General features: G+C 51.4%; 1 protein-coding gene across 4 annotated transcripts in view; it reads right to left on the reverse strand.

Annotated features, from left to right (window-relative positions):
* UBE2O (ubiquitin conjugating enzyme E2 O) overlaps nt 1–23,319 on the reverse strand; it is a 52,988-nt gene that overhangs the window by 5,357 nt on the left and 24,312 nt on the right. Inside the window, exons 2-13 of one of the 4 annotated variants that reach the window (XM_081272178.1) lie at nt 7,647–7,706; nt 7,359–7,469; nt 4,751–4,848; nt 4,241–4,304; nt 3,469–3,612; nt 3,018–3,127; nt 2,802–2,877; nt 2,002–2,474; nt 1,443–1,597; nt 1,123–1,235; nt 905–1,033; nt 289–381 (exon numbers count right to left, since the gene is read on the reverse strand). In XM_081272178.1, coding sequence (XP_081128304.1) covers nt 289–381; nt 905–1,033; nt 1,123–1,235; nt 1,443–1,597; nt 2,002–2,474; nt 2,802–2,877; nt 3,018–3,127; nt 3,469–3,612; nt 4,241–4,304; nt 4,751–4,848; nt 7,359–7,469; nt 7,647–7,706 — 1,626 coding nt within the window. Of the gene's footprint in view, nt 1–288; nt 382–904; nt 1,034–1,122; nt 1,236–1,442; nt 1,598–2,001; nt 2,475–2,726; nt 2,878–3,017; nt 3,128–3,468; nt 3,613–4,240; nt 4,305–4,750; nt 4,849–7,358; nt 7,470–7,646; nt 7,707–23,319 lie in introns of all 4 variants that reach the window. The other 3 variants (XM_081272179.1, XM_081272177.1, XM_081272176.1) reach the window with 3 other exon arrangements.

Genomic DNA, 23,319 nt, shown 5'->3' on the forward strand with positions numbered 1-23,319 from the left:
GCTGGAACTGGGGCCAGCTCATCTCCTTTTCCTTCCCTGTCTGTCAAAGATCTCTTGAACCCGCTAAAGCCTTTATTTCTTCTGAGGAGGAGTGTGGGCTTTCTCAGCACAGTGAGAGTCCCGCAGAGTCCTGGAGTCTGTGAGCACCCACAGGCACCAGGTGATCTGGAGGGCCTCCACCCCTCACCTGGGCTCGGTGGGGAAACACTGGAGAGAGCCAGTCGCAGACTCTCAGGACCACAGGTGGGCCAGAGTCGTGAGCTCAGAGGGTAGGTCTTGCCGTCTCACCTGGGGCAGGATGATGGTCTTTGAGTTGTCAGCCCACACCACCTCCACCTTGCTGCTGACGTCCACACGTGCCACCTGGCCCACTGATGGCTGCTGGGCGAAGGGGACAGAGTTAGGAGGGCAGCCTTCTGGGAGGGGCAAGGGCCAGAGCATGCTGAAGGAGCTCCAGCAGTGGGAGGATGGGTGAGGTTGTGAGGACTGAGAACAGGGGCACCTCTCACTGTCCAGGGCCTACTCCTCTGCCTGGCAGCGAGCACTTGATTCTCTTCCAAGCCCCCACTGATTCCTTCCCAAATGGCAGCAGGCAGGCCTCTCTCGGCTTCTCTCCCTTCCTGGTGTGGGGTTTCCCGCCTCCACTTTTGCTCCCACTGTTCTGCCTGGAACCTGCCATGACCCATCCAATGTTCCCACAACTTCCTTTAAGTCTGGCCCATGCTCCACCTCCCAAGTCTCGCCTGTGTTATGAAGCACCTGGCTCTGTGCTCACGGAGTTTGTGACACAGGGTCAGGAAGCCTTTCAGGTCACATCTCCTGGAGCCACCTGGTGGCAACACCAGGGACTGCAGTCACACACAGGCAGGAAGCAGCAGTCCAAAACTTGAACCTGGAAGTATACCTCATCCTCTGTGTGGGGAGCCCCATCCTCAGTGTTGCCAATGCGGATGACTATGTCAGTTGTGCGGAACCGAAAGTCAGGATGGTCAGCAATGTCATAAACACTCACGTCTTCCTCTTCTCCAATGAGCTGTGGCAGAGGACAGCTGTTTTGAGTCAGGGGCCCTCCGTCAACCCCGGAGCCCACCTGAAGGAAGCAACAGGGCCGCACACACTCACTTCCACATCGTCCCCACTGGGTCGCAGCTTGAACCACTTCACCATACAGGTGCGGCCAATGTGGTCCCCAGACTGCACCACGCCATAGACTGCAGGATCCGGGCAACTCTGGACTAGGGAACCAGAGGGGACATAACCAGCTAAGGATCCTTGGTGCCTTCCACCACTGTGTCTAAAACCAGGTCTCCCCCATCCTCAAAGGGCAGCCTCTGCTGACCTCAGCTTAGCCATGACCCTGAGGCCCCCATGCCCACCCTTCCTAGCACCCTCCGAGGCCCTGTGTGCAGCTGCCTGCTGGCTGACCCCACAGCTGGCACTACCTCGCTTGTCCACCACAAAGTCTCCAGGGCAGAACTCATTGTTGTCCAGGTGGTGCACTGGGAAGAGGTCGTTTGAGCGGATGTTGCACTCCACGGAGCCATCCTGCCACATCACGTCAGCAGAGGTCATCGTGGTCACCACCTCCACTGCCACCCTGCCGGGTGCAGGCAAATAAGCCAGACCACACACAAATGCATCTCTGGGGAAAGGGCAGGCAATCTTTCTGCCCCTTCCCTGCCCCAAGGGGCTCGGAGCTCCAAGTTCTGAACCCCAGGTGGGTAGGAGAGAGTGCCTGGTGGACACAGGACTCACCCATACCCCAGTGTTGCAGTCCCAGAAGACCAGGTGTGGGGCCACTGCCACTATTCCATGCTCCTGACCATTCCCACTTTCCCTGTCCACCAGGAACCACCCTGAGCACAGCATGTCATCTTGGGTGGACACCCTGAGCTGTTAGGAGGCTCACAGACCCTATGTGTTCCCGTACACCCAGGAGCTGAGGCCCTGGGGCTTGGGGCTTGGTCTCAGGCTGGATGCTGAGGGCTAGGGCGAATTTACCTGTCCCCTGGCTTGAAGTCACGAGTTATTTTATTCTTCTTCCTCTTGTGTTTTCGCTTTAGATTCTTGATGGACAAGGGGATGCTCTTTTTGCGACCTGTGCCGCTGCCGCTCTGGGAGGAGGTGGTGGAGCTGGCAGAAGAGGTCACTGAGCTGGTGTCGTCTGTGTCATCGGCAGCCTCATCATCTGCATCCTGCTCTGCTGAGTGCAGCCCATTGTCTCCACCCTCCTTCAGCAGGAAGGGAGGCAGTGCCTCGCCTGACTCATGGGGCTCTTCTGAGCCCTCGTCCTGCATCTCTACTGGGCTAGCAGACCCGTCAGGTGGCTCCTCGGGGCTAGCAGACCCTGTTTCGCTCTTGGTTTTGACGTCCCCTTTCTTGTCTGGGTCCTCCATGGAATGGTCCCTGGAACACTGGATGTCCGGGGAGCATGACATGATTCTCACAACCTGCTTCTTCAGCAGACGCTTCACCTGCAAGGGCAGAGCAGGGAGGACTGGTGCTGTAGAGAGCAGTAGGCGCTGGGCCCTGCCCTGGGCTTGTGGGATGCCTGGGCTGGCCAGGCCCCAGGCTGCCTGAGGGATGACAGCTATACATGCCTAGTGGCCCTCAAGGGTCCTGAGGGCTTCCCCCCAAGGCCTAAAGCACAGACCATCCTTCCTGGCCATGGAATTGGCTCAAGGCCAGTTCCTCAAATGCCCACCAACCCCAGTCCAAGGACATACCTTCTTGGCCATAGAGCCCTCCCCCTGGGCGCAGTTTTTTTCTGGACATTCCCAGGCAATCTTGGCCGGCTCTACCTTGGCTGGGAAGACATACAGACAGCGCTCCCCAAGCTGCCGCTGAGCATGGTCAAAGCATCCGAGACGCTTCACCCTGGGGGCAGGAAAGCAGGGGCTGGGCTGGATATATGAAAGACCAGGGGTGTTCTTTGCCCTCCCATGCATCTGTGGCTGGGGCCCAGGGGCTTGCCCAGGGGGTGCCCTTGGGGTGGCCAGTGATTGGGGCATACTCACCTGCCTAGGTTTTCCTGAGTGATGACAGAAGGTGGGGGGCTGACGCTGTCCGTGCCTCCGGGGCAGAAACTCTTGGTAATCCAAGTAACTTTCAACTCCACAACCTGCACCTGAGGACAGCAGGTGGCACAGGGCCACTGTCAGGGCAGGATCTAACAGTGCGTTCTTTCCCCAGCTTCCCAGAGTCCCCGGGACATCCTGAGTAGGAAAACACCACATGAAGACACACTGTAGCACCCCATGCTGGTCAGGGGCCACTGTCCCTCGGTCTGTGTAGGGGACGTAGAGGGACTTCTGCATACTGGCCACTTCCTGAACAGACCCTGGGCTCCCTTTATCCTTATTGGCCCTTTCAGACCAATAGGGTCAGATGCTGAGCAGCAGGCAGGAAGCGGCAGAAGCTTGGCTCCAAGGGGCGGAGGCTGACTCCCGCCCTGCCCCCACTCCCTACCTCCTCCACCACCACGCGGAACTTGCTCTTGGTGCTGAGCACAGGCTTGACCCCTGACAGCCACTGGACACTGGAGAAGATCTTAGCAGGGCCGATGAGCACCTGGCCCGGGTAGAAGCCATAGGAATCATCAAAGAAGAGACCCTGTGGGATTTAGGGCCAGGGAAAGTCCTTGTGAGAGGGGCCTCCTTGGGGACAGTGTTCTCTGTACCTGCCTTCTCCAGCCTTCACTAGCAGAAGCCTTCACTTACTGAGGCTCTCACACTCCCTACAACAAATCCTGCAACTCAGGAGCAGAACTTCGCCAGTCCTGGGGGCAAACAAATCACCAAGGATCTTGTTAGAGGGTTGCTGCAGACTACTCTCTCTTCCTTACTGGCTCTTGGGCACTGTCAGTGCTGCTGGGCAGGGGCCACACTTCCAGATGAAAGCCCTAGAAAGCAGTGGTTCCCCACCTTGTTTAACCGAGCAACCCCCACCCCAGTACAAACCATATCCACACACTACTGTGCTAATAGGTCCTATTGGACCAAGTTTTTCTACAGATTAAGACAGAGATTTTAAAAGGACGAGATAAAAAATGAACATGGATGTATATAAATTCTGATACTTCCTGCCTACGCCCAAACTTCCAGGTGCACTGGTGTCTACTTGCCCCTTCTCTAAGAACCCACTTTTCTTAGCCAGGGCCAGCTCTTTCTTCAGTAGCCCTCTCTTCTGTGGGCTGGAGGGCTGAGGAGTGAGAGAAGCTGCTCCGGCACAGCACACCTACCGAGTCGCTGACATGTGGGCAGACGTCATACAGCTTGGCGCCATCTTCTGTGTTCATGGAGCACCTGAAACAGTGAATGGAGGCTTAGTACCCCCCAGGAACACAGTGCCTGAGCAACAAACGGTGGTGGTACAAAGGTGCCAAGACATCCACGTGCCTACCATAGGACCATTTATCTTCCACCAACAGCTCAGCCTCTGAGAAGGTCCAAGACTCTAAGCCCCACCTGAGTGCTCACTGCTATTCAAGTGTCTACGTAAAGCCTGGTTCCTGGCAGACATCCTAAAGGAAGATGTTTCACCAAACCAAGATGGACCAGCAACTGAGAGGGAATGAGGTCACCACAGATGTGAAGACCTTGGGGCTTAGCCCTGAGACACAGGCCCTGACACCTGCCACTGCCCTAGGTCACACCTGTCACCACAGACCTCACAAGAACACACCTTCCTGCGCTCCTTCCAGCAGGCTGCTCTTCTCCAGCTGGTGGCTCTTTGGTGGGGATATACTTACCTGGCACCGTTGGATAGCTTCAGAATGATCTGGTTCTTCAAGTCATAGACCTTCCCCAGCCAGCAGTCGTAAGCGATGTAGTCCCCATACATGAAAGGCTGCAGACCAAGGGCACAGGGACAGTAAGACAGCAGACACTGCTGATGCCAGAGGAACAATTCCTCTGTGCCCCACTAAGACAGGTGGGGAAGGCTCTCGACAGCTTATTGTTTGGACCAGTCGGCTGCTGGCTTAACAAGTGCCATCAGCAGGCCATTAGCAGGCCATCCGCCGAGTTTCAGGCTGTATCCCGACCCGCTTCTCAGTGAGGCGGCTGCAGTGGTGTGGGAACTGGGAGAGTCAAGACAGGCAGGGGAGACAGCCATACAGCTGGGAGGTTGGCTGAAGTGTTCAAGTAGGTAAAGGGCTGGAGTAAACAGGTCATACATTCACAATATGAAAAACCCAGTTTCTCACCACTGAAGGAGGTGCTCACCACAAAGGGGAGGAGAGAAGGTCATCAATCATACCAAGGTGTAGTGTGCATCTCACACGTACATTGTATACACATGTGCATTTCATGGTATGTTCCTAAGAGGGCCCAGTAGCCATCAGCACACCTAACATCCAGATCTTAGCTTCTTGGGTATCTTCTATTGTTTGTTTGGTGCTGGGGATCCAATCCAGGGCCTTGTGTATGTTAGGCAAATGCTTAACCCCTGAGCTACACTTCCAGATTCTGCTTTTTAAAATGCCATTCTTCTCTGAAAGGAACCAGGCTCCTTGGAGAGAAATGGTTGATTGCTGGCTGGATGGGGGATATTTTCACTGTGCCAGAAAATAAGAAAGTGCTTTAAGAAAAAAGGAACATGGGAAAAGAGCACCACAAAAAAACTGGGAGTAATGGCATGTGCCTGAAATCCCAGCTACTGGGGAGGCAGTGCAGAAGAATCAAAAGTTCAAGGCTGGCTTGTGCAACTTAGTGAGGCCCTGTATCAAAATAAAATAAAAAGAGCTGGGGGTACAGCTTAGTGGTAAGGTACCCTGGGTTCAAGCCCTAGGAACACCACCCCCCGCAAAGGACCACAAAAGTCAGCCTGAAGGAGCTTCCATCAGCCAAGTCTGGGACAATTTAGGCAACAAAATAAGTAATGGTAGTAATGGATTACAATCAACTGAATAAAATAGAGTCCACACTGATACAAAAAATGAACAAATAGGTCTGGGGATAAAGTTTAGTGGGAAAGCATGTGCTTAGCATGCACCAGGCCCTGGGTTCAATTTCTAGGACTGCTAAAACAAACCAACCAACCAACAAAGACAATAAATAAATAAATAAATGGGGGCAGTAGGTGAAGTTCTTCAATAAAGTAGAATGCCAGCTGGTACAAACGAGAATGATGGCCTCCAAATCACCATTTAGTAACCACTGGAGTGGCCGCTGGTTTAGTGGGAATTGTTCCTCAGGCTAAGGCTGGTGGAATTGGAGTTTAGCAAGTACCAGGTTACTGACACAATCTTAGAATATTTCCCTACAAGATATCACCACTTAAAAAGGGGCAAATGACGACTGTATGGTGGAAAGAACCGGTGACAACCAATGTGATGGGAGCACAGTGAACTCTCCCAGCAGTGCAGCAACCAGACCTGGACTGGATCAAAGCTGGCAGTGGCAGTCGCACTGCGCATGCCAGGACCAGGCTAGTCATGAGACAGCGTCACACAGGCCCAAGGTGAGGGTCACGGTACTAAATGTATCACTGTCCAGGATATGAGAGAGAGAAAGACTGGGGTGACGGAAGAGTTGACAGCTAAATGCAGTATGTTCCTGGTTTTCCAAACCAGGATCGGCACAGTGAACAGGGTCTGAAGATGGAAGTAAATGTCAATGATGGAGCCGGGTGCAGCTGCGCACGCCTGTAATTCCAGCAGCTCGGGAGGCTGAGGCAGGAGGATCATGAGTTCAATGCCAACTTCAGCAACTGCGAGGCGCTAAGCAATTCAGTGAGAGACTTTGTCTCTAATAAAATATAAAATAGGGCTGGGGATGTGGCTCAGTGGTCGAGTGCCCCTGAGTTTAATCCCTGATACAAAAAAAAAAAAAAAAAAAAAGTCAAGGTTGGTCTGTGTGGTGGTTACATGGGAGTGTGTCCTGGTTTCTGGAAAACATATTGTAGTGTTCAGGGGTGACAGGCATTATGTGGGTAGCTTGCTATCAATGGTTCAGAGAAGAAACACTGGAAATGGGGTGTGTGGGGCAGGAGGGGATACATGATGGAGCCAACGGAGTGATGCGCTGTTAGCCGAGGAAGCTGGATGAGGGCGGCACAGGAATCTATACCTTTTTTAAAGTTTCAAATCATTCACAAAATGAATATTGAAAAGAAATGTTTGCTTTTTTGGTAGGAAGGGCTAGAGGAGAAAGAAGACCAGTAAAGACAACCCCACTGTCAACTGTGCTGGGGCTGGGGAGACATCTCAACCGGGGTCTGGGTGGCAGGCAGCTACCACGAGACTGCCAGGAGTCGGGTGGCCCCAGGCTGTGTCTAGAGGTCGGTGAGCTGGCACACAGTTGTTGCGCTGCTGAGAGAACCACAGAGCTGAGAGAAGTCAGGGAGGGGCCACTCACCCAGATGTGCTGGAGGTCCTTGCTGTTGACGGGGTAGATGATGCAGTTGGTGCCAATGAGCTTGACAGCACAGTCGATGTTGACGTCTATCACGGTACCACACTGACTGTCCTGGGGGAAGGCAGAAGGTGTTCAGAGTAAGGCCATCACAGAAGACCCTACCTCAACCATCCCAATCAGCCCCCACTAGAGCCAGGCAGCTCTCTGGCACAGAGGCTGGGCAGGGAGGCCCAAGTCTCCGAGGCGGCTGCCCTGAGGCCCAGGCTGGGGTGAGAAGATGGGACTCACAGTGGAACGCATGTGCCGGACCACATCGCGGGGCACCACAGAGCGGTCCTCTAGCTTCAGCTGTAAAAGAGGAAACACGGGTGTTAGAAGAGTGCCGGGAAGCCTCCACACAATGCATGTTTCTTCCAGCTTTTGAAGTGCACCACCGGCACTACAAAGACACAGGCCCAAGTGCCTGGCTAAGCCAGCTCCCAGGTCCACAGAGGGACGAGTCCCACCCAGTAGTCCCAGTGCAGTATAGTCACCATTATTCCACCAAAAGCAAGTACTAGGTCACGGGAGGTGTTCTCGATCTTTAAGTGTGGCTGAATGACAGACCGCAAAAGGCCTCATGTTAGTGCAAGATTTAACAGGCTATCCTTCCGAGTGAGCCATGCATGGAACCCTCTTCTACCTCCTGCAGACACCCCACCCTTTGATCCCAGTGCATCAGGATGACGAGAGCAGGAGGGGGATGGGTCTGACACTGAGCTGTGGTGGGTTACCCTGAGGCTGGGCTGTCACTACACCATGTTCTAATCTGGGTTATCCCTCCTGCCCAGCTGCAGCCTGCTCCTTATCTACACGCCGCAGAGCCCTGAGGGCTGCTGAGTAGCCGCAGAGCCCTGAGGGCTGCTGAGTAGCTCTGGGGATGGCTGGATGCAGAAGCCTGGCCAAGTGTGCAGGCACCTGACCTTTCCCTGCAGAGCCCTCAGCTCCCATCTCCTGCTGTTGCAAGCTGCTGGATCCCCCTCCAACAGCCCATGCAGGGGTGGGTTCTCCACTAGACCAGCCTATCTTTTCTCTCTGGGTCCCTGAACCTGGGCCACTCCTGTGATGCTTCCCTGACTCACAGGAATAGGTGGGCCTCTGGATCTGCTCACTTCCAAGTTCCCTAACCATGGGATTTGGAGGGCTGTTGCCTCAAATGCCACCTTACTGGACAGCCTCTAACAGTGGCCTCTGCTCTCAGCTGCTGGAGCTCAGAAACATGACTGCCACAAAAGCTAAGCCAAAGAAAGACTTTTTTAGGTCTGTCTTTTCAAGATCACTGAAATTTTGGCAATGACAAATAAAACAAACTCTATTAGTAGCATGTGACTTACAACAAAGTAAATGGAAACATTAAATCCACCATCAACCAGTAGTGCTGAAATTTCCACAGGGAGCCCAAGCCTTGTGATGAGACTAAAGTCTAGATGATGAGACTAGTGGTCCAACAGAGCCCTCCTAGCAGATGCTGAGGAACCTTGGGGTGACTAGCTCCTGTCTGCAGCCACCACCCTGACAGGCCAGGTTCTTCTTACCTCTGCTCCAAGACACACCCACTATAAGGGCATGTTGAAATGCCAGTGTCCGTTTCTAACTAATATGGTGATGTTTTATGCAGTAGCACTGTGCACCCGAATCTCTGCTCTGGGGCATGACACTTTTTGCACTGCCCTATCTCAAACCCATGCCCCCAATTCAGATATCAAAAACCATAACTGGGGTCCAAACTGTCACAGAGAGAAACAATCCAAGGGGAAAGGGATTGTGTTGTAAGGGGCAGGAAGGTGCCTTAGGGGAGTGCCCAGCTCATTCTGCAGATCACGTCCCCTGGGGGCTTTATGCCCCTGAGAAAGCTGCCAGAAAAGGGACAGCAGCCAGGCCCCATCCTGGACCACTCTGAGCTCCCACATCACATTTGGTCCAGCCTCATGTCCCCAAGGGCACAGAGGAAATAGGCTCTCGTTCCCAAGCAGGAACACAACAGTGGGTAAAAGCTGGCAGCAGGGGGAGGCAGTGGCCCGTGGGGCAGGCAGAGCATGTTCCCGGGAGGAGCTTGCAGCAAGCGCTGCACCCGTGGGACTGTCAAGTGTGGCTGGGCTCCACCTGGGAGCGGTCTTCTAACAAGGCACTGCAGTTCCCCCATGCTTGATGGTGCTGAAGCAGAGAGAGGAGGAGTGACAGGGAAGGGGAGGATGGCGCCACCATGTTGGCCACAACACCCCGCCCCCCCCCCCACCGGAATCCCAGGAGGCAGACACAAGGGTTTGGCAGGGCTCCCTGTCCTTGCTGGCATCCCATCCTCACTGATACACCCAACACTGCACGCGCTTCCTACACTGTGCCTGTGCTGTCCCACCCATGGCTGCTGCACTGCACAGCAAGATCCCCAGGACCCCTTCCCATCTGTGTCCCTGTGTGCTGCCTGCTTCCCTGCTCTGCAGTGGCCTTTCAATGTCCCCATTCAGGAAGGAACCACTGTGCAAAGCTGGGGAGCTGGCTGTCCTCTGCCTAATGCCAATACCAGGTGCTTATTGTGACCAGGCAGTTTTCTAGGCACTTTGTAATCTTGTCTACGGACTTGACACTTGCTATCATTATGGTTATTCCCCATTTTAAAGATAAGAAAACAGAGACAAAGAAAAAGCAAAAGCAAGCAACCTGTTTAAGGTCACACAGCTTGTAGGTGAGCCCTGGTCTTGAACTTGGCAGCCTGGCTCAAGAGTCCTTTCTCTTAGACACATTAAAAAAAAAAAAGTTACCCTTTAGGGCTGGGGATACAGCTTGGTGGTACAGGATTACCTAGCATGCACGAGGCTCTGGGTTCAGTACTCAAATCTGCACATGTGTGGGCGCGTGCACGCGTATACACAGACATACAGAACCTCGTTCTACCCTCAGAGCTGCAGAGATAAGAACAGAATAAAATGTATTTCTGGAAGGTCCACACATTCTTAGAGAAAGTGGGTCTTCTGGTTATAAAGGTAATAAAATGTTTCTGGGGCTATTGGAAGATAGTTGTGGCAGCCTCTGACAGTGGATATCATCAAGGCCCTGAGCAGGGGAGGGTTGGCAATTTGCCCTCCACTTTCTCTTCTACCCTAAAAGGTCAAGTATGGTACCCAAACCACCAGTGCCAAACTGTGCTGAGAGGTGAACACTAGAGGGCGCCATGCCTGCTCTAGGAAAAAGAGGTTCTAGTGCAAAACCACGGCTGTGAAACAAACCCCTAATCCCTACATTAAAGAGCACCCTGGATGTCCTTTTTAAAACACTGTTACTAGGGAGGGGAGCTGAAGTGGGAGGTGGGTAGATTTCAATTGTCACGGCTCTAGAATTCTGAACAACATCAGAGCTGAGGAACTACTGTCTACCATTTCATGGAAAGCCACAGTGATCAGAGGGTTCTAAATGGAAAAAGGACAAGACAGACACCAAAATGCTAATATTACCTCTATGTGGGAAGGGCCCTGGGTGGTTCAAAATGCACGTGGATCACTCTCAACAGGCAAAATGGGGCTGCCTGGTGGGGCCTTGGGACTGGCGGCCCCTGATACCTCCTCCTCTGGAAGCAGGGGAATCTGGCCTTTGCTGTGGGAAGCAGAACTGAGTCTTAAGGAGCTCACTGTCTGGCCAGTGCTGATGGAGCACTTCATGAGCCAGGCGCTGGGGAGACCAGCCCCTGCTCTGCCAAGCCCCCATCCCAGCACAGGGCGGGAAGCGGACAGATGCAGGTCAGATGGTGCTCAGAGCTGTACAAAAAAAAAAACAGGGCAATATGGGGAGGGGAAGGGGACACAAGGGAGTTACTTTAAATAAGTGGTCAGGAGGGGACACCCTGAAGTGACATTTGACCAGAGAACTGGGTGAAATAAGGGAGGGATCTTTCCAAGCAGAGACAAGAACAGCCACAGAGACACTGGGAAGAGTGAGCACGTCTAGAGGCCTGCAGGGCTTCAGGAGTGGGAGAAGTGTGCAGCCAGGTCATTCAGGCCTTGGAGATTCTGTTTTGAGCAGGTGGGAGCCCCTGCAGGCCTGAGCAAAGTAAAAGGGTCGTCTGGCTGTCAGGCAGAGAACATGGAGAAGGTGCAGGGAGATCAGTTTGTGCAATGATTTTCAACTGGTAGCCATCATGCCCCCAAAGGACATTTGGAAATGAAAACATTCTAGGCTGTCACAACCGGGGGCCAGGAGTGCTGCTGAACATCCTACAGTGCACAAGGTCATCTGACCAGAGTGTTAGCACTGCCCAGGCTAGGCGCCCTGAGGCTGTTCAGGGGCAAAGGTGCCAGCACCAGTGCAGTGGCTCACAAGATGGGCTAATGGACCTCCTCCTCCTGGATACATTCTTTTGCCTTTCCCTTTATTTTTTTAGTTGACACATAAAAATTGCATGTATTCGTGGGTTACTGGAGAGATTCTGAGGCACAGCAAAAAGGAGCTTAAAAAAAGAAAGCAATCCAATGGCAAGGGAGTGGTAGAGGACAGTCCCAGGGAGAAGGCCACTGAGCAGGGCACATGGGCACTTCTGTCCTTCCTCCATTTGAACTATGAGCTCACCAGATGGCTGTCCTGTCAGGGTACCAGCTTCCTTCTGAGGTTCACACTGATTCTGAGAGGCAATCTCGAGGCCTGACCCTGACAAGACACCAGAAGAAGCTAGCCTGTCCTGTAATTCCTGGCCCAGACCCTCACTGACTTTGGCTGACCACAGCAGAATTGAAATTTATGTCTATGTTCCAAGAATAGAAAAGGCAAACCAAGTTTGATAACAGGTTGAAAACAGAAGGAAGTAAACCAAAAGTCCACCTGAATTGTTCTTGAACATCATGGGAGTGGGTGACCCTCAGGCTGGCCTGCTGAGTGGAGGTCAAGAGCTGCCCTGGGGAAGAAATAGCCTTGTGCCTGGTCACTAGCACCAGCATCTGGAATGCTCAAAGAGGGAACTGTAGGAAATCCAAAGGAGAAGCTCTAGTGGGGCTGAGCATATATATCTCAAGGCTGGGAACCCCAGCCACACCACTGTCACCCCCTGTGTCAAACACCAGGGAAGGCCCAGAGATGTGGTGTCCTTCAATCTCAGAAGGTAACCACCCACTTTTCCTGGGGATCAGTGATATTATCAGTACCACATCTTCATCTTACAAGTGGGAGTAGTTACAAACACAAAAGGCCCAGCAGCAGACCAAGCCGACTGCCAGCCCACATCCGGTCCCTGGAGATGGGTTAAAGGACCTCCTTCTGGAAACTTGGGAACAGTTTGCAATGGCCCCTAGTTTGGGTTTTGTTCAAAGAGTGAGGTTTCACCTTCACTGGACTGAGCCAGGCCTTAGAACTTGGAAACTCACACGAGGAAAGAAGCTGTTGACCCAGGAAGCCTGAAGCCCAAAGGGAACACGAGACTGCACCCACACTAGGATTCCTTATTCCAACCTGCTACTTCCTAAGGTAAAATCAATCAGAGAAACATTACCTCTTCTGCCTGTCCCACCCTGTACGGTCTGAGCCCTAGACATGCACAAGAAGAATGACATAAGACAATGGTGAATGGGCAAGGAACAGCTTCCTACTACCCAGAGGTCCAACCAGACTGCCCACTCCTCTCCCACCTCGCTGAGGCTGTGGGCACTGAGAAAGGTCCCCACTACACTGCCTGCAGATGGGTGTGGCTGCACTATAGCACAAGTTGTGGGGCACTGGTGTTTCTCTGACTGAGAAACCCAACTCAGCATGGACAGGCAGAGGGAATCATTCAATAGGAACGTGGCTGAAAACTAGGCTCAATCTAGGTTGTGCCTCCTGTGCCTCCCACAGACTCCAGGCTCGACAAGAACACAAGCACCCAATAAGCAATGTACCTTGTCCATGGTCTTTAAAGGATTTATAAGAATCTGGCATACCACAGGGGTGGGACATTCACCCCCATGCCCCAATGCTCTTGCAACATGGTGGTCTGAGACGTTTGCCACTCTTGCCAGATCAGAAAGTTTTATCCTGATGTGGATTTCTGAAAAAGTGGTGGAAATCCTAGAATGGAACAGCCTCTGAGCAACATCTTTCAAACCATGGGCCATGTCCCTTTAGTGGGATATGGGATGGTGTTAGCAGGCTGTGACCAACACTGAAGAACAGGAAGCATCTGCAGTGCTCCATGTATGCAGTAAGGCAAGTGTACTCCAGAGACCTCCTCAATTGTATCCACCATGTACACATGCCCTGGGTCACCTTGGGAACTGTTTATTTTACTGTGGGTCACTGTCAAGAAGTTTGAGAATCCCCACCCTGCCTAGGGATCTGCCCGGCCCTCATGTCCTGCACCAATAGTTCTCGCTGGCTAGGGTTCCATCCCGTTCCACCAAGGGAGAGAGAGTCCCTCTCATCAGCACCAGACCACCTGCAGGCAAGGACACACAAACCCAGCACCTACACACCCACACCTAATCACTTTTGTAACTGTGGCCTGACTTCAAATGTCACTGTGTCAGCCAGAACAGTAACACCAGGAGGGGCAGAAAATGGGCTTTCCTGTTGGAGCTGGGCCCCTCTTATAGCTTCTTGCAAACTGCAGTTCACACAATTGGGGTTTGGCTGGTCAGGAATTCTAGCTGGTGCCAGTGTAAGGACTTTCTCAGAGCAGTTGACCATCATGTGGCTGAGCTTCTGCTAACCCAGCAAACAGCACCAGCCCACCTGAGGACAGAAGCCTTTCACAAAACATGTGGCCAGAGGGCCTCACATACTTGGAGGAGGGGAGGTAGGAAGTAAAATAAATGGTACCTCTAGCCAGAACATTCCGCCAATCATATGCTCCAGAAATTAGCCCCCAGAAGCTCTGAGAACGAGGCCCATGGAGTCCATAGGATTTTGAGTATTTCCTACAGACTCACAACAACATCACAAAGACATAATTGGGAATGTATCTTGGCTTTAGAGAACTTTTTTTGGGCGGCGGGGGAGAGGGCAAGAATGGGGATTGAACTCAGGGGCACTCAGCCACTGAACCACCTCCCCAGCCCTATTTTGTATTTTATTTACAGACAGGGTCTCACTGAGCTGCTTAGTGCCTCGCTTTTGCTGAAGCTGGCTTTGAACTCTTGATCCTCCTGCCTCAGCCCCCCAAGCCTCTGGGATTATAGGCATGTGCCACTGCGCCCAGCTAGAGAACTTATTCTAGATGGGGAAGACAAAATGACATTTATTCACAAGAGACAGCTCCCCTCCCCTAGTACTCTCATTTCCCAGTGACCCTCTTGCTCCCACGCTGCACGCTGGAAGCCTGCAGTAGGGCATGATGCAGCACAGCGCCATCACTGCCTGGTAACTGTCCCTGCAATGCCAACTTGCTGGAATGGCCAGGAGGTGCGGCCTGAAGAGGACAAAGAAGGGCCTGAGTCCAGCTGCCAGCTGAAAGAGGGGAAGGACAGGGAGCTGCCCCCACCCCGCAGGAGACCAGCAGGAGGCCTGGCAGTGCGGCTGGTTTCTGCAATGCTGTTTGATATGTGTACAGGTGTGCGGTGGCAGGAGCCAGGAGTGAAAAATGGGCATCTTTAGGAGAAGCAGGCCTCCCCTCCTCAGGGAGGAAGTACTAGCAGAAGGTAGAAGGAGAAGAGCATGTTTTCACGAGGTATTTCTGTCCAGCCTGAATGTGCTATCAGCACCTAACCAGAGGGCCTGGCTGGACCACTTTACAGGTGACAGGCTGCTGTCCTGTGGCTGCCAAGGCATCCCTGGGAGTAAGCAGGGGCTGGCCAATGCCCAGGCACAGAGAACACCCACTGCCTCTGGGCACTGCCCTCCACAACCCACCCTGCCTGTCTGATGTCATCTAGGTGGTAATCATACAAATTAATCCTTCTAGAACTTGCACTGTGCTAGGAAAGACTATCTCTCTGCCTCTTCTGATCCTCGTGAGGGAGGGGCTGCTCGGAGAGGTAAGTGACCTGCCCAAGGTCACCTAGGTACCAATCAGAGCCCTGGTTTTGCTAATCTGCCCTTCATCTGGCAATGTGTGACCCCTGCCTGGCAACCCTGCCTCTTCCTGACTTCTTGGGAAGTAAGCCTCTCAGGCTCCGCCTGCTGCCTGGGAATCTGCGTGTCTTCAGGTGTGCGCACGTGCGCGCGCGCACACACACACACACACACACACACACACACACACGCCCCTGCAGCTCTAGCAGGTGGGTAAGGTGGGGGCTTGGTAAAGGCCTTGCTCCAGGCTCACTGCTCACTTGTTTCCAGCACAACAGTCTGAAAAGAAGTATCTGGAAAAAGTTCCTAAAGTGATCTTGACACATATTCTCAAAACCTGGCCATCTGGTCGGTGCTTAAAAGACATCGAGGGAGGATTAAGGAAATTGCTGAATGGGGCTACATCCTCTGAGCTGCTTCTGGGAAATCCTAGTTTGGGAGAATCTGCATTTTCCTGCAGCTATGCTCCCCAGGGGAAGGGAGACCCTGGAGGGGCAGTGTTCTAGTTCAGTGGGCAGGGCCTTTCAGTCATGAGTGTGGAGAAACAGCCTCTACTGGCTTCTCAAACACCTGTAGTTACTATTTCCAGGGAGATGAAATGAATATCATCAAGAGTGCTGGCGTCACTGGAGCACCAACTGGCCTGGAGGCCTTAGGACTGACCAAAATGGCTCCTGGGCATTGATGTCACTTCTTGGTTGGATCATCAAGTTCAAGAACCTTGACTGCTCACCCTGTCACCTCCACTTCTCCCAAGGCACACCAGCAACAAGCAAAGCATCTCAGGACAGTGAGCCAGGATGAAAACACCAACTAAAAAGTACAATCAGACTGGAGAAGAGGTGCCACAGATAATATGCTACAGCCAACCACAGGGAGGCTACCCTCACGGGGGACAGAGATATGGAGAGTGGCACACAAAGGAACCAGGTTCCGAGCAAGGCACATAAGAGCCAGGTCCTGCTGAAGCTGCCACTCTCTAGCTGCATATGCTGAGGATGCCATCACCCCCTGGGCACCAGATGCCTTATCAAGGATGGGCAGTACTGGGCTGGACAAGCTCTTCCATATGTGATCTCAGAGCTCCAGGGGCCTCGACTACTACCTGCCTAGCACCCGTTCCTACCTCAGGCCACATCTCTGCCCTCCACCTGTGGGCTGTTCATTTGGAGTTGTGTGTCCCCTGAGATCTCCAAAGCTGGCTGACTGAAAGGAAAAGATTTCTTGCCAGCATGGCCTGAGGAGGTCCCTGGGACAGAGCACCAGGGCAGAGTCTGGTGAGGCCCCAGACCATTTCTCTCCCAGGGAACTAACAGCTCAGCTGGAAAGGCCAAAGACATAAGGACTAACAAAAAGAGCAGGACAAGACACAAAGATGAACACAGGATGCTGGTGATTCAGGTGCATCGTGACACTGAGGGGTCTTAGGCACACCAGGGGAGCTATGGGAAGACAAGTCCCAGGGACTCTCCATAGGATCACCCACCTTCTTGCTTATGTGTCAAAATTCTCTTACCCCTACCTTTATGAGCAGGTATTGATGGGGTACCAATGATGGGGTACAGGCAGGGCCTGAATCAGAGTGCATCAGAGTACGTGCAGAAGTGACTGATCACCAGCACGACTCAGCAGGGAGCACCTCAAAAAAGGGCTCTCAGCCACAGGAACAGAATGTGCAGGCCCCAGTGAGAGGGAAGAGTGAGCTTCTGCAGCTTTGTGGGCCCCACTGGGCACCTCAGGAGAAGGTCCAATCTGCACTAAGGGACAGGAGACACGTATAGGCAGGGGGGACGGCAGAACGAAGTCGGCCTGGAGTGAGCCTCACACTCAGTTCCGCTCCTGAGATGGGTACAGACACCAGCACAAGACACCAGCACCAAGCCCCGGGACCTAGCTTTCTGATGATTTTTCCTATACAATTATGCATAAAATTTCCTTCCTCTGGGAGTGCATGACCTCCAGAGCGCTCTTTGGTCTCACACAGGAACTCTTCACAGACCTGGCAGAGGACCCGTGTCCTTAGAATGACAGATACAATTTACTTTTTTTTTTTTTTTTTTTTAAAGAGAGAGTGAGAGAGGGGAGAGAGGGGGGGGGGAGAGAGAGAGAGAGAATTTTTAATATTTATTTTTTAGTTATCGGCGGACACAACATCTTTGTTGGTATGTGGTGCTGAGGATCGAACCCGGGCCGCACACATGCCAGGCGAGCGCGCTACCGCTTGAGCCACATCCCCAGCCCTACAATTTACTTTTAACTCTCCCACTTCTGGACACCTGCTCCTGCCCTGAAACCAGCAACTGCAAGGTGGTGTTTGGATGACCATATGCTGCTATGCTGGTCTGTGAAAGGACTGCTGGTGGAAACCAATAATTTAGCCCCATGAAAATAGGGAGGAGTCTAATCGTTTGATTTAGCAGTGTTGGAAAAGCAAGACTCTGAAACAGTGAAAAACGGAGGCAGATGCAAAAGGACCCTTGGAAGGATGAGCAGATTTTAAGGAAGCGGTTTATAAGAATCCCCAGGGGAACTGCACTGTTATTGTGTAAGATATTAGAGATTGAATCTAGAGACTCAAACATGATAGGTAAGTGCTCTACCACTCAGCCACATCCCCAGCCCTACTTTAAATACTTTGAGACACGTCTGGCTAAGTTGTCCAGGCTGGCCTGGAACTTGTGATTCTACTGCCTCAGTCTCCTGAGTCTCTGGATTTTACAGGTGTGAGTCACAGCTCCTGGCTATTTTTAATTTTAAAAAGTTTAAAAGAAATCTGTGCACCAAGGTGTAAAAGCACAATGGCTTGAAATAACCAGTACAGGGAGACTCAGTTGATATCCACTATTCAGTATTCCCAGACAGAATTTTCTGGTGGCTTAGCCCTTGGGACAGATACACATGTAGCAAGCCCTCGAATACATGTGGCTCCAACCCCAGTCTGGGCCAGTTTCCAAGAAGATACCAAGAAGAAAGCCCAGGGTTTGGGGGCACCTTTAGGCTCATGACCCTGTCAGATGAAAGAAAAGTCTGACCTAGGCTAGTTGCTACCAAGCTCTGCCAGCACAAATTCTTGGAGCCCAGGGGATATGGTTTTGCCAATTCACAAACTTGCAGGTGGGAAGGCTTAGCCTCCTGGGCCCATGCCACACAGCCCCGTGTTTATAGCTGGGTACTGGACAGAAGCAAGCCAGCCAGCATGGCAAGTGTGGCATTATGTCCACACAAGAATCCCAAAGCTGAGAAAGCATGCCCTGGCAGAGGGTCCTCAGCGACAGCCCCCAGGACCCTGCCTCACAGGCTCTTGCCACTTTCTACCACTCCCTTGACTTCAAACCCACAGAATGACGCAAGCCCTGGCAGCAAGGAGCTGTGCTCTTCCTGCAGCAGGCAGAGACTCAGCCTCACCTTTGCCTGGGTGGCAGCAGCTCCCTTCCGGCCTGCTGCAGACACTGAGAACCGGCCACTAATCGATAGCCACGTTCTGTGAAATGCATCATCCTAGCTTCCTCGGCAGACTCACAAGGAAAAGGGTTCACTCAGCACTGCTATTTTTAAAAATGCAAATATGGTAGGAAAAGGCAGTAAAAATAATACATGAGAGCCTTGATCCAAGGCTGTCTTTCCTCAGGGCCAGGTTCCCACTGAAGGGGGCTGGGCACAGGGGCTGATCTACAGCATTCTTGGTCACCTGTGTCGTTTTGCTTTATTTCTGTGATTTCAGATCAATTCCAGTAGCCAGGGAAGCCTGTTCCAGACCTCTCCCAGACAGGTACCTGAGCAAACCCCAAGTAGGCAGGGGAAACCACACCAGAGAACAGGCAGGTTTCACGACCCACTGGAACCACCATGTCACAACAGGCTGGTTCTCCTCCTCCCAGCATCCTGGCAGGACAGGGCAGTGAGCCACCACCAGTGTTTCTATTCCACAGTAAGGGTACAGAAAGGAAAGGAGGAGGGGACAAGGCTCCTGGAGGGACAGCAACCTGGGGTCTTGCATCACTCGGTGATGGTCCCAACAGCCTGAAAAATAGGCCTGCCCTCATTGCTGACAGGCCCAGCCATGGGAGCTCAAGGACAAGCTGACCTTGCTGAGTCAGCAGACAGTTTTGCTACTCATCCTCCTGGTCTCCCACCACTGACCTTGATGTAGTGTCTTCCCTTCCTTCAGCTCCACATCACCATAATAAGGTCAGAAAGGAGTAAAATACTTGCCTTCTAAGCCAAGATTCCAGCAAAATTAAATTTAAATATGAAGCAGCTCACAGTGACTGGCCCAGCTGGGAAAGTGAAAAGACTCACCATCACCAATTTTGAAACAGAGGTGGGAGGAAATACCCATTAGTACAGCACATTTGTCTCCAACAGGCCCTTTTTCTGATAAAAATGGGAAAGGCGCAGGGCTACCAGTTCCCTAGAGCTAAGCCCAATGGTAGAACACTGAGAAATGAAGCGACAGCCTGCGCTAGCTTGTGGCCAATACCACACAGTCTCCACCCTCCAGAAAAGGTTCTGAGAGACTATCTTCTACTGTCCCAAGGCTGGAGTAGTTAGCACCTCTGAGATGCACTAACAAGTTACAGCTGGTGGGTGGGATGGCAACCGCTAGCTGAGAAGGGCCATACTTTCTTCTATGGAGTAAACGGCAGCTCTCCTCTCTCCTGCCTGGGCTGCCTCTCCTTCCCTCAGTCCCTTGGGTGGGGTCTGAAGATGACCAGGAGGCAGTACCAGACTACACTGAAGTATTTCTTCCTCCTCCAATGAACCAACACCTAAATGCTCCCAAGGACCACAAATCCCAAGTGCAGAAAGATGGGAACACATGGAGATGTCTCTGCTATATCCTTTAAGGGAAAACCATGCCACGGGAAGGTGTAGGCCCATGGCCAGGGCTTCTGAGTTCTACCCTGTGTGCTAAACACAGAAACATGGTCCACAGTGGGTAAGCCATAAAGTTTCCTCTTGTCCCCTCCCACATGCCCATGTGTCCCTCATGCCTTCCTAACTATTTTAGAGTTACTTATCAGTGGTGAGAGTTGTCCTGAAAGGCAGATAATGTGCCCCAAAGTCCAGCTGACATGGGGACAGAGAGTCTGTGAGCAGGAGGCGTCTACCATTTAAGCTGGCAGGTCCTGGGCCTGAGCTCATCTCTCTTCCCCCAGGGGCTTGTCAGACACATAGCTGCCCTGTAGGAAGTCCAGGCTCCCAATAGTTGTCTTCTTCTTATTTATGATATGATGCTCACCTGCTCTGTAGTTAATCATCTATTCAGTTATTCAGTCACTCAATAAATTAGATATCTACTAGGTTGCTATGCCAGGGGTAATGAAACATCAGGAAACCACAGTCAAGAGCAGGGTGGGAGGACTCATGCCAGCCGAGGAGAAGCCTGCACTGCCTGAGACAACAGTCATGGCATTTCCATGGACCACAGCCAGATGCATCTGTGTCTGCTCAGAAGCTGGGTGTGGTACCTTATGCCTGTAATCTAGTTACTCAGAAAGCTGAAGCAGGAAGTTCAAGGTTACCCTTGGCAACTTGGCACAACCCAAAGAGCTTGGGGTGCAGGCCAGTGGTTGAGCTCCCCTGGGTTCAATCCCCAGGTACCACAAAGCCAAAAGAAAGAAGAAGTCATCCCAGAAAAACCTTCTCTGACTGCCCCTTACAGAACCGCTCCTCGTTCATTCTCTTCCCACCCGTCATCTGCTTCTCCATAGTGCTTGCTGTTCCCTTTCCTGTAGTCCCTCTGTCTCTCCGGTCTGTTCCATGGGGTTTAGAACGTGAGCCCCACAAGGGTAGGCACTGCTCGCCACACATCTCCAGGAAGTTCCTGGATCACAGGATAGACTCAAGGAGTCACTAGAGACATGCTGGAGGAAAAGCCCAGGCATGGAGACAAGTGTCAAGGAAGAGTGGTCAGCAATGCCCCATGCAACTGAGAGATCCAGTGCCCTAAGAATGACAACACCCCTGGTGACCTTGGCTCAGTGGTCCCAGAAGCCTCATTGGCTGTGGTGTGGGGGATACTGGGGATCGAACCCAGGGGTGCTTTACTACTAATCTACATCCTCAGCCCTTATCAGTAAATTCTTTAAAAAGAATTTACCCAGCTTAATTTGGTGGAATTTTTTTAAGAAGTTTTGGGCTGGGGGTAGCACACTCGCCTGGCAAGCGCAGGGCGCTGGGTTTGATCCTCAGCATCACATAAAAATAAAGATGCTGTGTACACTGAAAACTAAAAAATAAATATTAAAAAATTCTCTCTCTCTTAAAAAAAAAGAAGAAGAAGAAGAAGAAGATTTTTCCCCAAACAGTGAGGAGTTCTAATGATTTTTCACAGCTGTACCCGAAAAGCTACATGATAAAGACTTCACAAGGATCAAACTACATAACACTGGGTACACATGCTTTACAGAACTTGCTACATTGTACATCTCTTCAAGTAAATTAATATTTCTACAATTCTAGGCAAAGTGACTTAAAACATTTGGGGTATTTTTTACGCCTTTGTAAAGACACTACCAAGAAAACACTTAAACATGAAACTGTAACTAATGAATACATGTTAACAATATTATACATATTATTCACCCTCCTTCTTGAAACCATGTTTTTCTCTAGATTCAAATATTCAGAACATTTTTCAGAATTTGAAATGGCAATTTTTCTGGCTTCATTAACTGTAGTCTCAGGATCTCCATCGAAGGCTTCTTCCCCACCGTCTCTCACCATCTCTCCTCTGACGTGGTAAACCTGATGTCAGGGTTGCAAAAGCAAAGTCTTTCTTGGGTTCACTTTCTCTGCACGGGGCAATGTCAGGACTAGAGAAGAAGTAAGCATTAGAATGCAGTACAATTTGCCTTGGGTATCCCATGGGTGGGTAATGATTGTGTTTAAATTGAAGCAATTCGATTCTGGTCAGCCCACGGCATATTTGACTTTCATTTTGAACACAACAAAGATATCAAAAGATGTCGAAGAATGCCAAATTAAGCTTAAAATTGTTTTTTTCACGATCTGTGAGGACTGGGATTGAGGCTACAATGGGTGTTAGCCAATGTGAAGTAAAGTATATTACTTTGAAATCCACCCATCCCCATTTTTAAAGAAAAATTTGAGATAGGGTCTCACTAAGTTTGAGGCTGGCCTCCAATTTATGATCCTCTGCCTCAGCTTCTTGAGTCACTGGGATTAGAGCTACCACGCCTGTGTGAACCTACTTAATTCTATAAAAGTAATGTACATACAAATTAAAAAAAAAAATCATTACAAAAAATAGCAGTCCCTCATCTTCTGCCTTCAACCAGGCTGCCCTGAGGCAGTGACCTCCAATACCACAGCTGTCTGAATGCAGGCTGAGGATCCCTTGGACAATATCCTGGGGCAAAAGTACCTCTGATTTTGGAAAATCTGCATATACATAATGAAGTATCCTGGGGACAAGAAATTCCCAAGTTTCACCTAGGACTTACATACGTAGCCTGAGGCGATTTCATACAGTGTCTTGAGCGCATCTGCATTTCCCTATGACTGGTCAAGTGTGGAGGTTTCCCACTCATGATGTCACGGCAGTACTCTAACTTTCCAATTCTGGAGCATTTCAAATTTATTATTAGAGACGCTCAACTTGCATTTACCTCCACATTTACAAACAACATGTTTGCCCTGTCACTCCTAGCTAATTACAGATGTTACCTCTGACACTTGTTTCGCCTTGACTCCATCCCTCCAATGATTCTGCTGCATTGACTGTGACAACAGCAACGTTCACGCAGGTGGGCCACGGCAGACCAAAGAGCTCTGCCAACACTGCCATCCTCATACCACTTGCACATACACTGGTAATTTTGCCAAATACCCATCCAAACTTTTCTAAACGTCCCTCAGTTGATTGCGGTTTTCTGGCTTTGTCTCTTCCTTTGGAGACCCTCTCCTGTAGAACTGCACTCTGCTTCTCTAA

The sequence above is a fragment of the Spermophilus citellus genome, assembly GCF_964194105.1.
Source record: "Spermophilus citellus genome assembly, chromosome: 17".
NCBI classification, from domain to species: domain Eukaryota; kingdom Metazoa; phylum Chordata; class Mammalia; order Rodentia; family Sciuridae; genus Spermophilus; species Spermophilus citellus.